This window comes from Dama dama, chromosome 26, assembly GCF_033118175.1.
Source record: "Dama dama isolate Ldn47 chromosome 26, ASM3311817v1, whole genome shotgun sequence".
Taxonomy (NCBI): domain Eukaryota; kingdom Metazoa; phylum Chordata; class Mammalia; order Artiodactyla; family Cervidae; genus Dama; species Dama dama.
In genome coordinates, this window is record NC_083706.1 from 41,192,577 (window position 1) to 41,207,983 (window position 15,407).

The window sequence follows — 15,407 nt, forward strand, 5'->3', positions numbered from 1 at the left end:
AAACTGTCCCAGCCTGTCTCATGACCCACTGAGGGGTTCTACACCCTTATTCTGAAGGGTTAAGGGGCCGAAGCTTTCTTCTATCCAAACTTCTCCCTGCTGGACAGGGACCACTGACCTGAGCCTCCCCTCAAGGTGCAGAAGTCCCTCACAAGGACCTACATGGATCTGGGCCACCCTCCACTGGAACAGGCTATATTCCTTGAGCCACCATGAGTGTTATTTCAAACTGGTAGATCCTACAGACACAAAGTCAATCAAAAGATTAAATAAACAAGAATTAGAAAGGAAAGAACAATAGCCATTAAAGGGCCTAGAGAGGGAAAGAACCAGGTTAACTTTGAGAGGACTTTCTTTTTTTTTTTAAACTCTCGGTGGTGGCAAAATTTCCCATGACAAACTTGTGAAGCCCCTCTACCTGTAAATTTAAGGTGCATATTTACACCTTAATATAAGGTATATATCTCCTTAATATTGATCTCAGAGAGGCAGCAGGGAGCTGTGCTAAAGAGGGACCTTAGTTTCCTACTCAGGAATTGAATCTGCGTAGCTTGGTGTAAAACGAGGAATTCTAGACACTGAACACCAGGGGCGAGATGCAAAGTTCCCTTCGCTCTTACCATCTTTGACAGCAAGCATGTTTCAAGGAGGCAAAAACTTTAAAAACAGGTACCAAAGTAATTACTGGAGACATACAGAGAAACAGTTTGTTTATTTAAGATGGAAGCAAAGTGGAAATATACACACAGGGAGGAGTGTAGGCGTCCTGAATGAGCAGCACAAAGAAGCTAGGCTAGGGATTTAACACACACATACATGTCTCTATCTTCCCTGGTGATTCAGTTGGTAAAGAATTTGCTTGCAATGCAAGAGACATGGGTTCGAACCCCAAGTTGGGAAGATCCCCTGGAGAAGAAAATGGCAACCCACCCCAGTATTCCCTTGCCTAGAGAATCCATGGACAGAGGAGCTGGCAGCTTACAGTCCACGGGATCCCAAAGAGTCAGACATGACTGTGCAACTAACCTTTCACTTTCACTTCCGTACTTGCATCTATTCTTCCCTGACTCCCCTCCCATCCCCACCCAGGCTACCACATAACATTGAGCAGAGTTCTATGTGCTACACAGGAGGTCCTTACTGGTTATCCATTTTAAATAAATCAATGTGTACATCTTGACCCCAGACTCCCTAACTATCACCCCCCATCCGTTCCCCCTGGCAACCATAAATTCATCCTCTAAATCTGTGAGTCCCTTTCTGTTTTGTAAGTAAGAGCACTTGTGTCATGACTTTTTGGATTCCACATATAAGTGATGGCAAAAGGTGTTTCTGCTTCTCTGTCTGACGTATGTCGCTCAATATGACAATCTCCAGGTCCATCCATGTTGCTACATATGGCGTTATTTCATTCTTTTTGACGCTGAGTAACACTGCACTGGATATATGTCCACATCTTCTCTCTCCATTCATCTGTCAGTGGACACGAGGTGGCTTCCAGGCCTGGCTGCTGGGAACAGCGCTGCCATGAACACAGGGTGCACGCATCCGCTCAGACCACGTTTTCTCAGAAGCACCAGGTACATTTAATCCCATAAGGTGGAGAAATGGTGACACATCATGACTTCTCTCATGAGAGAGAAACTTAAATACTGCAAGTTTTCTGGAGTACTGAGATTTTGATTCAAGTAGCAGTAGCATAATAAATAGGCTTCCCCAGTGGCTCAGATGGTAAAGAATCTGAATGTCAATGCAGGAGACACAGGAGACGAGGGTTCAACCCCTGAGTTGGAGAGGTCCCTGGAGAAGGAAACAGCATCCCACTTCAGTGTTCTTGCCTGGAGAATCTCATGGACAGAGAAGCCTGGCAGGCTACAGTTCACAGGGTCGGAGAGAGTCGGACAGGACTGAGCGACTAACACTTTCACTTTCAGCATAATAAATTATTGAGGGAGACAGTCATAAATAAAACTTTGTTCTATTGAAAATAGGCTGAGGTGATTTCTCCACACACAGAAAGAATCCCTGAGTCCTATAAGAGCAGATGGTATTTTTCTTGCAATATCATTTGCAAGAACGAGGTCACGAGGCAGAGTCTAATTATCCACAAACTAGACTATGATGAAAAATGTCCTGTTTGTGGAGATTTCTTCAAGTACCTGATTATTTCAGTGTAGAAATTCCATCGCTTAGCACCAGAAGAAAGTGGTGAAATAGTTTCTGTTTTTTTTTAAAGATGCTGAGTAGGATTTTGTCAAACGTGATAAAACCCATGAGATGATTCATCTACTGTGTCATTGTAACCGGAAAACAGACTCAGGATCCATGGGGTGTGATCTCCTGGATCTAAAGTGAAGAGCAGAAGAAAGGCAGACAGAGCACCTGTGGGCTTCTTGGGAGCACCGTCTCCTGCAGAAGAGAAAGAGGCCTTGGTCCAGGGGGTGGAGGAACTCCTGTCACTTTCCTGGGGCTGGCCCTCCCCAGTCCCTCTTCAGCCCCATCCTCACTGAGGGGCTCCTATGTCCTCACCCTCACCCCCACCCTAGGCCCAGCAGCTTGTTTTCACCTCCTCCTTCCTTCCTGCATCACAGAGTCACCCCAGGCCCTGACACCCCCTGCTCAGGCTCAGGAATGGAGCCAGTGAGGAATCAATCTGCTCCCTTCACTCAGGTCCGGATCCTCCCCGAGGGGGGCCTAAAGGACCAGGGAGCAGGTCCCCAAAGGAGGGGCCTTGCTTCCTGACAGCCTTGGGGGGCTGCAGGCAAACCTCCTCCCTTCCCTCCCCTCCAGCCTCTGAGCCAGCAGCACACACAGCTCTCAGGACCAGGGTCCCTGCCCCCATCTCTTCCTGGTCCCGCCCAGCTGGGCGCCTCCACCCCAGCTCAGGCCCACCATCCCCAGGCACCTCTGCTCAAGGCAGGGCCGCTCAGTGATGGAGGCTCTGGGTCCCCAGGAGGCTGGTGACGGGCAGGCCACAGGCTGAGTCAGAACTGCTGCTGCCCCAGGAGCACAGGCCTGGCCTCGCCCCTTCCCACAGTCTCTGCTGTGGGGCTCCTGCCTTGCCTGCTTGGCCCAAGCCACTTCCTGTGAGAACAGGCCTTTGGAGTTGGGTCTGCAAAGGCCTTCCTGCCCTTCCTCCTGGGCTGAGAGCCCGGCCCCTCTCATCTTGGCCCCTGGATGGGTCCCCTCCCGGCTGACACATCATGTGGAGCCCCCATGCTGCTCTCAGCCCCGGGAGTCCTGCCCTCGCCCTGAGCGCCTGCTGTTCTCACACCACCCACCATGGGCCCTGCCAGCCAGCGGTCTGTGCTCAGTCAGGGGACGTGGCTCAACCCTTTCAGCATCAATAGGCCCTCAGCCTAGTAAGGCCCCTCCCTTTTCACAATGTCACCTGATAGTGATGACCTCTCAGACCTCAGGGCTGAGCTTGTCCGAGTTCTGCTCTCAGGTGATATGGGGTCTTATCCCCCTGCTCATTTCCACGATGAGGAGGTTCAGTGAGGGGCAGGGGTCGCCTGGGATTCACCTTCCCTGTCCTCACACCAGGCCCTGTGTCCCTTCCTTCCCTCTGGATTCTGCCCTCAGTACCTGTTCCTGGAAAGGACTCAGCCCAGGAAGACAGTTATGATGAAACTGGTGAGGAGCACAGGGAGGATCCAGGCTTTGGACTTGATGGCTGTGGCCCTGGGCTGGACTGCAGAGGGGCCCGTGGTCGGTGATGCTGCAAGGAGAGTAAGAGGAACCCCTTGTGCAGACCCCAAACTCGGCAGATGCCTCCTTGCCCCCCTGACTCAGGTACCCCTACTGTGCAGACAGTTTACACCCATCACATGGAGGCCTCTGTGACAGATCCTCAGGGGAGATGGGGGGAAGGGAGGAGCCCAGTCCTCACAGGGCTCTGACAGCTAATGGGGGAGCAAGGTTTCCAACACAGCCACTCAGTCCTGCTGTGACATCAGAGATGGTGACGTGAGGATGGAGTCCTCAGGAGCTGAGAGCAGAGGTGGTGTTGACAGATTTCCAGAAGGAGGATTGGTGACATTTAAAAGAAGACTCTGGAAAGAGGGTAGAGTGAGAAATAAATCTCAGAAATCAAAAAGATGTCTACAGGTTTGGCATCAGCAAAAATCCATGTTCAGTCGCAGAAAGGCCTGTGCTGTGAGGAAAGACGTCAGGAGGTGGAAGAAGAAGGAGGATGACAGAGCATCCCCAGGTCATTGGTCTCCCAGGACAACTCACCTCTGACAGATCAGTATCTCAAACACACACACACAACACAGGGTCCATGTCACCACGAGGGGACTGTCTCTTTCTCCTCCCTTCTCACTTACCCGAGGTCTTCAACATTTTCTCCCAGCGCCCCATGAAAGCCTGAAGCCAGGCCCCACAGTCTCCCATGGAGATCTTCTTCAGGAAGTTGGTCACATCTCTGTCATTCTCCCACTTCTCTTTCATCCATCTGCCTCCAGGGTGATCCACTCTCCAGTGTCCATTCTCCGAATCAAAGTGGAGGCTCATTAGTCCATTCAAGCCAAACTGCCAGGATCCACTGATGTGTCTGTCATCCTCACAGCGACATGTCATCCTGGCCTGCAGGGTGAGAGGGTCTGCTCCCACCGTGGGAAAGAAAGAGCTCAGCCTCTGGGCTTGACAGATTCTTTGCCCCACCTGGGTCCACCTCCCCTGTGTCCACGTCCCCTGGGCCCAGCTGATCTGGCCCTGGTCTCTCATGCAACACTTGCTCTTTCCACTGGACGACTAGGGAAGGACCGACATCCAACTGCATTTTAAGCCCCAATCTGCCCCTCCTGTACTTGGACTCTCTAACTTACCCGTGACCATGGGTTTCTCCAGTGTAAAGACACGCAGATGGTCCCTGATGTCTCTGAGAGTTTCGATCTGTGTTTCCCAGGACTTCATGGTTTTCACTTCTTCTCCCAATGGACTAGTGAATATGATCTTAGCATGACCACAATCATAGGACAGAAAAACCTCTCTGTCCACATCACCTTCAACGTTACACCACAGCTGTCCAGGTCTGGGCTGAGGATCGATGGTGAAGTTATAGGACAGAGAGTGAGCGTCTGTGAAGGCAAATGACAGAGAGGGTGAGGGTGGGAGAAGAAGACCCGTAGGCCTCCTCCCCCAGGGCTGTGACAGCAGAGGAAGGCTGCGGGCTGGGCTGACAGAGCAGGACCCCCGCCTGCCCCCGACCCTCACCAGGCACGACTGAGGAAGGCGACGAAGCCTCAGGCAGGCAAGAAACCCCACAGCCCTGGATACGCCCCATTTCCACTCTGCTCACAGCTACCCAGGTGGCACTACCCAACAAATACGTTTCCCAGGGATGGGCCAGGCTGGTTCAGAAGGAAAGGCCCAAACTCAGAGGATGTCAGGTTCTCTCTGAGTGTCCTGTGGGAGATGCAGAGGGTAAGGGGGCTATTCCTGAGGAAGCGGATCACAGCCAGTGGGGGTGTGGGTGGGGAGGAGGAGCACAGAACCCAAAGCTGGAGAAGGGAGAGTTAATAATTACGGGTCACTGGGCTTAGCAAGGCCGGGGAGACGTGGTGATCTCCCACTAGGATGGGTCTTGGAAGCCTGGAGAAAGGCCTGGCCCACATGGCATGAAAGAGAAAGTCCAGAACTTCCGAGGCAGGTGGTAGAGGAGGGGATCCAAGGCTCAGAGAAGTGACGCTGCAGGGCGGACACGGTGTGAAAGGGCAGGAAGATGTGCAGTCCACCAGCTCCATGGGAAAGCCTGATGCACTCTATGGAGCCCGAGAGGAAAGCGTGGATGAGAAGCATCTTCAATAGCTCAAGGCTGACTTTTGCAGAAGATCAGGGATGGTGGTAGGACATGATGTTCCTGTGGGCTTCCATCAGGAACAGCGATGGAAGTTGTGGAAAAATCAGATTCCAGGTGGGGGTGTGCTAGGTCAGCAGAAAGTAGGTGCAGGGGTCGAAGTGATTAGAGAGTCTCAATGCCAGCCAGGGCCTGACTGCAGAGAATATGATGCTGGCTCATAGCACAGGGCGATCCTAAAGGCAAACAGATGGGCAGGAACCTAGATACAAACTGTACCATTGAAAAAATTAAAGAGAGACAGCACACAAGGCTGGATGATCAGGAAGCTAAAAGCAGCCATCCCTACAAAACATCTGATCCAGGCCCATTTTCCAGATCTGAGCCACTTCTCAGAAGGTATCAACAGAGAAAGAAGCCACGTTCTATAGAGGAGGGCCCTATCATCACCACATCTAGTGCAAAAGTCCTTCCATTCTTTCCCAAAGAGCAACATGGTTATTTCCTGGGGTAAGTGAACCTGAAGAAGCAGAAACTACTCTCACACTCACACTGCACCTAGTGTGTTTCTAGTATCAGGCACAGGAACCAGAGCATCATCATTGCCCCCCAGTTGTTGAAGCGATGCTCTGACTTCTAGGCCATCAATGGACAGCAGTCCAGGTTCTGCTTACAGTGGTTGTCACTGGGTCCAGAGACCACACAGCGGTCATTTCACATTCCCTGGTCTTGTGACATGCATGGAGACCTGAGTAGCTAATAAATTATCGTGGGGTGAAGGCTACCATATTGGTGAATTCCAGATTCAGACCTCAGACCCTACCTCCCCACCCCCAATGGTACATGTACACAATATCCTGCAGGAAATACAGAGACAAGTAACCAAGCTACAACCTCTGGAGGGCTTCAGGGGTGTGGTCCCTTTCCTAGCTCCAGTTAATTACCACTGTGGCCATAGGTTTCCTGTAATGGTACATAAGAAATATTTTAGGCTTCACAGACCCTAGGTCTCTGCTGCAATCTGCTGTCCCAGCACAAAAGCAGTCACAATTGGTGAACGGTGAGCATGGCTGGAGCTGCTTCCTGGGCAGATGACCCAGCAGAACCAGTGACATCAGAGGTATCTGTGGTCAGAAAGGTGCTACAAGCCATTTTCTACTTGAAGGCTCACAACAGAGACCCCGAGTGTCCTGAAGCTAGGCCATGTCACTTGCCATGCGGAAAGTCACACCATTTAAACGTGGCTCCTGGTGTGGTCCTGGGGCCCGGCAGAGATGAGGTCTCTGATCATGGAATGTCAGAGTTGCCCATCGTGATGTGGGCTCACCAACCCCTAATCATTAGTTCAGTGAGGCCAGCCATCATAGGATAGAAGTAGTTATGTGTTTTGGCATAAGCAGGGCCACAGGGAACAAATAAGACCCACCAGCAGCTGGCCTAGATGTGACACTAGAGCTGTTATGTGGCCACTATCCTCTGCTCACGCCTGTGGCTTCCCCTAGGGCACTTTGGACCAAGGTAGCTACTCTGTAATAAAGGAGCAGGGGCATTAGCCCATAACTGCTGGACGGTTTTTACTTTCCTAAGAAAAAGTACTGCATGTTGAAGACAAATCATTCCCAAAACTAGTGAAAGAAAGCAAAACTTTAAAGGTGAATCACGTGCATTGTCTTTAGAAGTTAAGAAAATAAAAGGCAGTTGGTAGTAAGATTGTTAGTTCAAATATGTGTGTTTAAACAATTTTTAAACTATTTTGTAAGAATATACCTATACCTCAAAGGCAACTATGTGTAAAAAATTTACACAAACATTTTCAGTTCAAGCTAATAAAAGTGAGATTGAGAAAGCATTCCACATCAGTAAGTCTGTCTTAGAAAGTTCAGATGCTAAAGCATTCCTAAAGCTCAGTATTCTGAAAGACAAATCTGCTTCTCTGGTACTGGGTGATGCATATGACTGGCTGGCTCTAAGTGGGCCTCAACAGCCACCTTCCTCCTGACGCTGGGGGACTGTGAGAGGAGAGTCAGACACAGGCCCCCAGGGCTGCACGGACCTCTGTGAGACCCCAGGCCCTTTGCTGGAACTGCACCTCTCCTCTTGATCGAAGGCCCAGCACAAGCCATCACATAAATGGTTCATCAGGACAGTTGACAGGTGGGGCTATTTGGCAACCCTCTTTCAGGTACTCAGCCACATCAAACGGGTAGATGTCCACTTAGGGTGTTTGGCCAGAGTCATAAACCCCTGGGCTCTTTAGTAGCAGCATGCTGACTTCTTACCTGTGGCATGCAGGATCCAGTTCCCCCACAGGGATGGAACCCAGGCCCCTGCATTGGGAGTGTGGAGTCTTAGCCACTGGATCACCAGGGAAGGCTGGAGAACTCATTGTTAACCAGACTTTCAAAAGCCATCCATCGATCCAGTGTTTTTCCTGTTCCTCAGACAGTGAGAGTCCATTGGGAACAAAACTCTGGAGAGGGACTAGCTTTGCCCTTAACTTGAAGTTGATCAATGACAGAGCTCCTAGGAGCCAGGTCTTTGTGGAGGACTTCCTTCTGACCAGGTAGCTCATTCCACAGGCAATCTGAGCAGCCATGTGAACTAGCTTTTATTGAGAAGTTGCCTGTGGACTACTGGCCTCTACATATTTGCACTGTCATAAAAATAATTTAAGATCCCCCAAGTTCATGTAAGGCAATCCACCATGGGCTTTTCCCTTTCTTCTGTTCACACATGGGTAATAGGAAGATTTCTGTGATGAAGATCTCGTAGCTTACAACTTTCAGGGAGCATCATTGTCACCTGAATTTCAGAAGCTTGATCTCTAACTGTTTTAGAAAAGTTTGTTGCTCTTTATCTGGATCTTTTTCATCTACATAAACCCCATGGAAAGTACACCAAAAGGTACCTTCTTAGAGTACATCTTTTGAGTTCCTCTCCCTGGTTAGATACTTTGATATCATTCACCTTAGCTTTGGCCTCGAAAAGAGTGACGCTTCTCAAGTCCTACTCCTCTACCCACAAGGGAGGATAACGGGAGATGGGGGCTGTATTGTTGGGTGTGTTCCCTCTCACACACTGAGACATCTGGGAACGACTGGGACTGAGACAGCCCTTGGGAACTACTGCTGGCGCTGATGCTATCTTCCAGTTCAATCCTTTTCATACTGTGAAGATGCAAAGCAGCTAATACTAGCACTACAAGAAATATAAGTGGACAGAAAATCCCTAGGCTGATATAAAACACACGAGTAGACACGGCTGGAGCTACATGTACGGGATCATAAATGGGCTCCTCTGCTGGTCGTTTTGTCCAAGGCTGAAGTTTTACTTCCTCAATTTCTGGATGAAAACTTTTCCTTCGTTTCAACTCTAAGACTGTGAAGCTTTTTGAAGTTACTGTCAAGTTGAGCTGCATTTAGTATCATAATTTCAGAATCTACTTTGCCAGGACAGGACAGCTCGAGCCCAAACACTGATACAGTGCGTGGGAGTTCCAGGGGCAGGGGGGCCAGGCGGCAGGCAGCCTAGCGGACCCGAGCGGTCCCCGCGGCGGCCTTTCGGACGCGCGTCCCCGGGAGACCCGCCCGCACATCCGTCCGCTCGGAGCTCCCGCCTCCACCGCCCAAGAGAAGCCCGGTCACCCGCCGCCGCACACCCCCGCCTGAGCCCCGGAAGGCCGCGGAGCTCTCCTCGCCCGGCCGCCCTGCAGGTGTTAACTGATGGGTGATAAAGAGCGCTGGTCCTTCAAGGGCCGACAGCAGTAGGGACCAGAAGGGGCTCTGCGCGCAGATCGCGGGCTGGTGCTTTTCGGGGCGGCTCTGGGTCCCTTCTCGCCGGGAGGCAGACGGGTCCCAGCCCGCCGGGCCCCGGATCTCCCACTTCCCAAGGGGCGGGCTGGGCCCTGAGGGGCCTCAACAGCATTCCCTGTAGCGTCCTGACCCCCTCTTCTCCTAGCGTCACCTCCCAAACTCCCCGCATTACTGCTTCACCCAAGGCACCGCTGTTCTGCTCCGGAGAGCCGGCAAGTAGCCCGTGGGAGCCACCGAGGCGCAAAGGGGCCAAGGGAAGGGAAAGAGGAGGCGGCCGCGGCGCCACCCCGCAAGGAGTTTCGCGAACCCCCGCGCCGTCACCACCCCTGTTCAGGTCGTAACTCACCCAACTTCCCCGCGCCCCGCCCCCCGCAGCTTCATCCCCGAGCTCACCGCCGGGCGTCCCGCTGAAGCAGACAATCAGAAGCAGGACCAGGAAGCCAAGGCGGGTCTCGGGGCCACCCATCGCTCCCTTCGCCACCTGGATCTCGGTTTTGCACGAGAGGAGGATGCCAGGTCAGGTGAGCGGATCCTTTCCTCGGAGGCACGTTCTGCACTTCTCTGGCAGCCGGCAGATCCTCTGCGCGGAGGCCAACCCCGGGGCGGGGCCGGGCCGGCGCCGGCGTCACCGGGTGAAGCCGCTTCCGTTCTGGGCTCTGCCCTCCTCGCCGCCGCAAGGGCTGTTGCTGCCGCCTCTTCCCACTTGAGCTGTGCTTGGGCTGAGAGCCAGAATCGTCTTAGTTAGATCATTTTGTCATTTTGGTCTCCCTAATTAATAGAAATTGATCAGAGGTCAGGGAAGAATCTCTTTCAAGAAGGTCATAGAGGGGAGAGCTCAGGGCTCCTCCTTCCCCACCTTCAGCTTGCCTTGAATGATCTTGGGCCTTTCCTCTGTACTGTTTCGTCAGGGTTTTCCACGCCCTGTTAGGAAAACCTGAAGGAGCTTTTCAGCCAACCCAGTTACTGTTTCCGGTGCCAGTTCAGGTGGCAAACTTAACTGATAATCGTCGTGTGTCCTGACCCTTCCACTGACCTGCCCTTCTCTCATCTCTCCCTCTCCTCGGGCTTCCTGAGTCCCAGAGACACAGCAGCGTTGAAATTAGGCCAGTTCATTACTCTGCAAGTTTGCTTCAGTCCCATTTGTTTATTTTTCCTTCAAAATGTCAATGCCAATGCATTTTGAAGAAGGATTCTGTATAATTCTACAGGGTGTTTGCCCCTCCTTTTTTTTTTTTTTTTTTGTATAATTGTACAAACTTTGAAAATTACATAGGTTATAATGATCCAGCATTATTTGTCATTCAAAAAAAAAATAACCAACTTTCTCTTGGTCCCAGCAACCATTCAGGGGAAATTAAAGTTCCTGAAAGAAGGCCAATTCCAGATGGATTCTACTCTGGTAGAATCAGAAAACAAAAAGATGAGCAAAAGCAATAAATAAATGGGTCCTCATCAAGCTTACATACTTTTGCACAGCTAGGAAACCATAAACAAAACAAAAAAGGCAAACTACAGAATGGAAGAAAAGATTTGCAAATGATGTCACCCTTGCAGGTAACAAGGGCTTAATCTCCAAATATATGAAAAGCTCTTATAACTCAATAATAAAGACAGGGAACCCAATCAAAGAATGAGCAGAAGATCTAAGTAGACATTTCTCCAAAGAAGACTTACACATGGCCCAATGACATGTGAGAAGATGCTCAATATCAATATTTATTATTTTTAATTAATTAAAATTTGTATTGTGTATTGGAGTATATGGTTGATGAAAAGTGTGTTAGTTTCAGGTGTGCAGCAAAGTGATTCAATTACACACGTACATGTAGCTATTTTGTTTACAAATTCTTTTCCCATTTATGCTATTACAGAATATTGAGCAGATTTTCCTATGCCACAGAAATAAGTCTTTGTTGGTTATCAATTTTAAGTATAGTAGTGAGTACATGTCAACCTTAACCTCCCAGTTTACCTCTCTCCATCACCTGTCACCTCTGGATATATGCCCAGGAGTGGGATTGCTGTATCATATGGTAGCTCTGAACCTGCCTGCAATGCAGGAGACCTGGGTTTAATCCCTGGGTCAGGAAGATCCCCTGGAGAAGGAAATGGCAACCCACTTCAGTATTCTTGCCTGGAGAATTCCATGGACAGAGTCTGGCGAGTAACAGTCCCCTGGGTGGCAAAAAGTTGGACAGGACTTAGTAACTGAATCACCACCACATGGTAGCCCTGTTTTTAGTTTTGAAAGGAATCTCCATACCTTTCTCCATTGTGTGTGTATCAATTTACATTCCCACCAACAGTGTGGGAGGGTTCTCTTTTCTCCACAGTCTCTCCAGCATTTATTGTTTGTTCAGTTCAGTTCAGTTCAGTTGCTCAGTCATGTACGAATTTTGTGACCCTATGGACTGCAGCACGCCAGGCTTCCCTGTCCATCACCAAGTCCCGGAGCATCCTCAAAGTCATAGACTTTTCAGTATGGCCATTCTGACCAGTGTGAGGTTCCTTGAAGGGGGAAGGAGAACAAATGTCAGAGAATGAGTAGTAAAGCTAACTCATCTCAGCCCCAGGATCCAGGGAACCTACTGGGCAACAAGGACAGACTTTGGGGACAGAGTGGGGTTGGTGCGCACAGGCCTCGCTGCAGAGGCTTCTCTTGTTGCAAAGCCCCGGTTCTGGTTCGCTTGGGCTTCCAAAGCACATGGTTTAGTCGTCCCGGGGCACAGTGGGATCTTCCCTGACCAGGGTCAAACCTGTGTCCCCTTCACTGGCAGGCCAATTCCTATCACTGGCCCACAGGAAAGCCTCCGCCACATCTTCTTTACCCATTCATTTGTCGATTGTCATTTAAGTTGCTTTTATGGCATCTCAATAGCTCAGACTGTAAAGAATCTGCCTGCAATGCGGGAGACCTGGGTTCAATCCCTGTGTTGGGAAGCTCCCCTGGAGGAGGGCATGGCAACCCACTCCAGTATTCCTGCCTGCAGAATCCCATGGACAGAGGAGCCTGGTGGGTCACAGTGATGGGGTCGCAAAGAGTTGAACACGACTCAGCTCCTAAGCACACACACATTCTCCTTCCCCTGATGGTGTCCAGGCCCTGGTTCCCACCTCTGACCCTGGGCCCACAATTCTCCAGCTGAATGGCCTCAGGTTCTGAGTCCTTGCCCCATGTCTCCCCCAGGGTCTGGGTCTGTTCTGAGCAGGCCTTCAAGGCATTAATTCTCCTCCAAGAGAAGCAAGGGTTTGGGCCTGTTACTGTTATAATGAAGGAAAGTCTATTTCTCCAATGCCCCCGTGGAGCCTCCACCTCACATCAGGGCTGGAGTAACAATGAAGTTGTAGCCAAGTTAAGTGTCTGTGAGAGAACTCAGGTGCTAGCTGGCATGGGGAGTGCTGACTCAGTCCTCATGTGCCCTGCAAAATTCATCTGTTGCAACCTTGGCCCTGAATGTGATGGTATCGGAAGATGGGTGTGTGGGAAGTGATTGATATGTTCCGTTCAGTTCAGTTCAGTCTCTCAGTCATGTCCAACTCTTTGTGACCTCGTGGACTGCAGCACGCCAGGCTTCCCTTTCCATCACCAACTCCTGGAGCTTGGTCAAGCTCATGTCCATTGTGTTGGTGATGCTTTTTAATGATCTCATCCTCTGTAGTCCCCTTCTCCTCCTGCCTTCAATCTTTCCCAGCATCAGAGTCTTTTCCAATGAGTCAGTTCTTCACATCAGGTGGCCAAAGTATTGAAACTTCAGCTTCAGCATCATTCCTTCCAAAGTATAATCAGGACTAATTTCTTTTAGGATTGACTGGTTTGGCCTCCTTGCAGTCCAAGGGACTCTCAAGACTCTTCTCCAACACCACAGTTCAAAAGCATCAATTCTTCGCCCCTCAGCTTCCCACCTGAGCTTCTGGACAGACCTGGGAACACCTGCGATGAGAGGTAAGAGATGAGGGAAGGTGCGGAGAAGGGCAACGTGGGAGGAAGGAATTGGGGGACAGTGAGGGGTCTGGGCCTGGAGACGTGGGAGGGGCGCAGTGGAGAGGGGTGGGTCTCCTCCCCAACTGGTTGTGCCCCCCACAGGCGTCCCTCCCCCTGAGTTTAGTAGGCAGGAGGGGATTGAAGGGAATCCTAGTTCTCAGAGGCTCCAAAGTGAAAGTCACTCAGTCGTGTCCAACTCTACAGTCCATGGAATTCTCCAGGCCAGAATACTGGACTGGGTAGCCTTTCCCTTCTCCAGGTGATCGTCCCAATCGAGGAATCAAATCCAGGTCTCCCACATTGCAGGTGGATTCTTTACCAGCTGAGCCACCAGGGAAGCCCAAGAATACTGGAGTGGGTAGCCTTTCCCTCGGAGAAGGCAATGGCACCCCACTCCAGCACTCTTGCCTGGAAAATCCCATGGATGGAGGAGCCTAGTAGGCTTCGGTCCATGGGGTCGCTGAGAGTTGGACACGACTGAGCAAATTCATTTTCACTTTTCCCTTTCACACATTGGAGAAGGAAATGGCAACCCACTCCAGTGTTCTTGCCTGGAGAATCCCAGGGATGGGGGAGCCTGCCGTCTATGGGATCACATATGGTGGGCTGCCGTCTATGGTGGGCTGCCGTCTATGGGATCACACGGAGTCGGACAGAACTGAATTGACTTGGCAGTAGCAGCAGCAGCCTTTCCCTTCTCCAGGGGATCTTCCTGACCCAGGAGTCAAACCGGGGCCGCCTGCATTGAAGGCAGATTCTTTACCAACTGAGCCATCAGGGAAGCCCCAGGCTGACAAGACGCTGAGGGAGGGAACCCAGTTCAACCCCTTGGCCTGGGGGAGGCATCAGCTGGTGAAGGCAGGTGACCCCGTTGACACCTGTCACAAGGCAGATATCTTTGTGTGGTGTTTCCAAGCTAGAAAAAGACAAAGTAAATGACAGGGGGTAACAGCTTCTTCCCTGTCCCTGCCAATGTTTGGTTCCCTTGGGACCTCGGGGTGATGCTGTGCAGGCCAGAGGGCCCAGGCCCAGAGAAGGGAGAAGCTGGGGAGCCGGTCCCCACTGAGGCCTCTTCAGCACCAGTCCTGACACACTGCTCACCCGACACTCTCCATGCACACCTGTCTTTCCACACTTCAGCCCCCAGTTACACACACAAGCCCCCTTGGCGTCCACACTGCCTTCCATCACCCACAGCCCCCCAACTCTCCAGCCTCCCACACAGCCCCCGTCACACGCAAGTGCTCCCCACATAGGCTTCACGCTTCTCACTCATATCCTTCCACCCTTGTGCACGTCACCCTTCCTGAAATTGTCTGTGCAGGTCTCCTCACACCCGCTTCCCTCTGTTCACACCCCATCCCCCACCCCCACACACTTTCTTTCACACACAAGTGCCTGCTTGCCTGCCCCACTGGCTCTCCAGTCTCTGCAAAGTCACACCGCGTTCCCCTCCCACAGGGACCCTGGCTTCCTCACTCTGTACACACTGCTTCACACAAATTCCACACAGAAGGCTCCCGTCTACTTCCGCTGCCATCCAGAAACTTCCCCCTCATGTACATTTCCCTTCACTCTCCTCCTCCTCTCTGGATCCCCCAGGGGATCCCTTCCCGGGCCCTCTGCATACGCATACTGTCCACTCCCCTTCCGCCCCAGACTCACCTGTCCACAGTCACACACACACATTCACACACACACACACACACACACACACACACACATCAAGGTTCGCAGCATTCTCACACACTAGCTGTGGCTTCCCCCCACACATCCAACACACTCTTTCCAGCATTCCCTCACTCTCTTC

General features: G+C 51.3%; 1 protein-coding gene and 1 pseudogene across 1 annotated transcript; both read right to left on the reverse strand.

Moving 5' to 3' along the window:
- Positions 1 to 693: 693 nt before the first annotated feature.
- Positions 694 to 10,453, reverse strand: LOC133047005 (UL16-binding protein 1-like). Its single transcript, XM_061130047.1, has 5 exons — positions 10,009 to 10,453; positions 4,833 to 5,084; positions 4,332 to 4,607; positions 3,589 to 3,721; positions 694 to 2,409 (listed from the first exon to the last, which is right to left on the reverse strand). Exons 1-4 carry the CDS (start codon positions 10,079 to 10,081, stop codon positions 3,606 to 3,608), a joined length of 717 nt encoding a protein of 238 aa, XP_060986030.1. The 5' UTR covers positions 10,082 to 10,453; the 3' UTR covers positions 694 to 2,409; positions 3,589 to 3,605.
- On the reverse strand, positions 7,827 to 9,784 carry LOC133047031 (tyrosine-protein kinase RYK-like; annotated as a pseudogene).
- Positions 10,454 to 15,407: the final 4,954 nt, after the last annotated feature.

Coding starts and splice junctions, on each gene's coding strand:
- LOC133047005 (XM_061130047.1), bottom strand. CDS start 10,081: ATGGGTGGCCCCGAGACCCGCCTTGGCTTCCTGGTCCTGCTTCTGATT. Junction 4,608..4,832: donor GGAGAAACCCATGGTCACGG/GTAAGTTAGAGA, acceptor CGGTGGGAGCAG/ACCCTCTCACCCTGCAGGCC. Junction 3,722..4,331: donor GAAAATGTTGAAGACCTCGG/GTAAGTGAGAAG, acceptor CTCTCCTTGCAG/CATCACCGACCACGGGCCCC.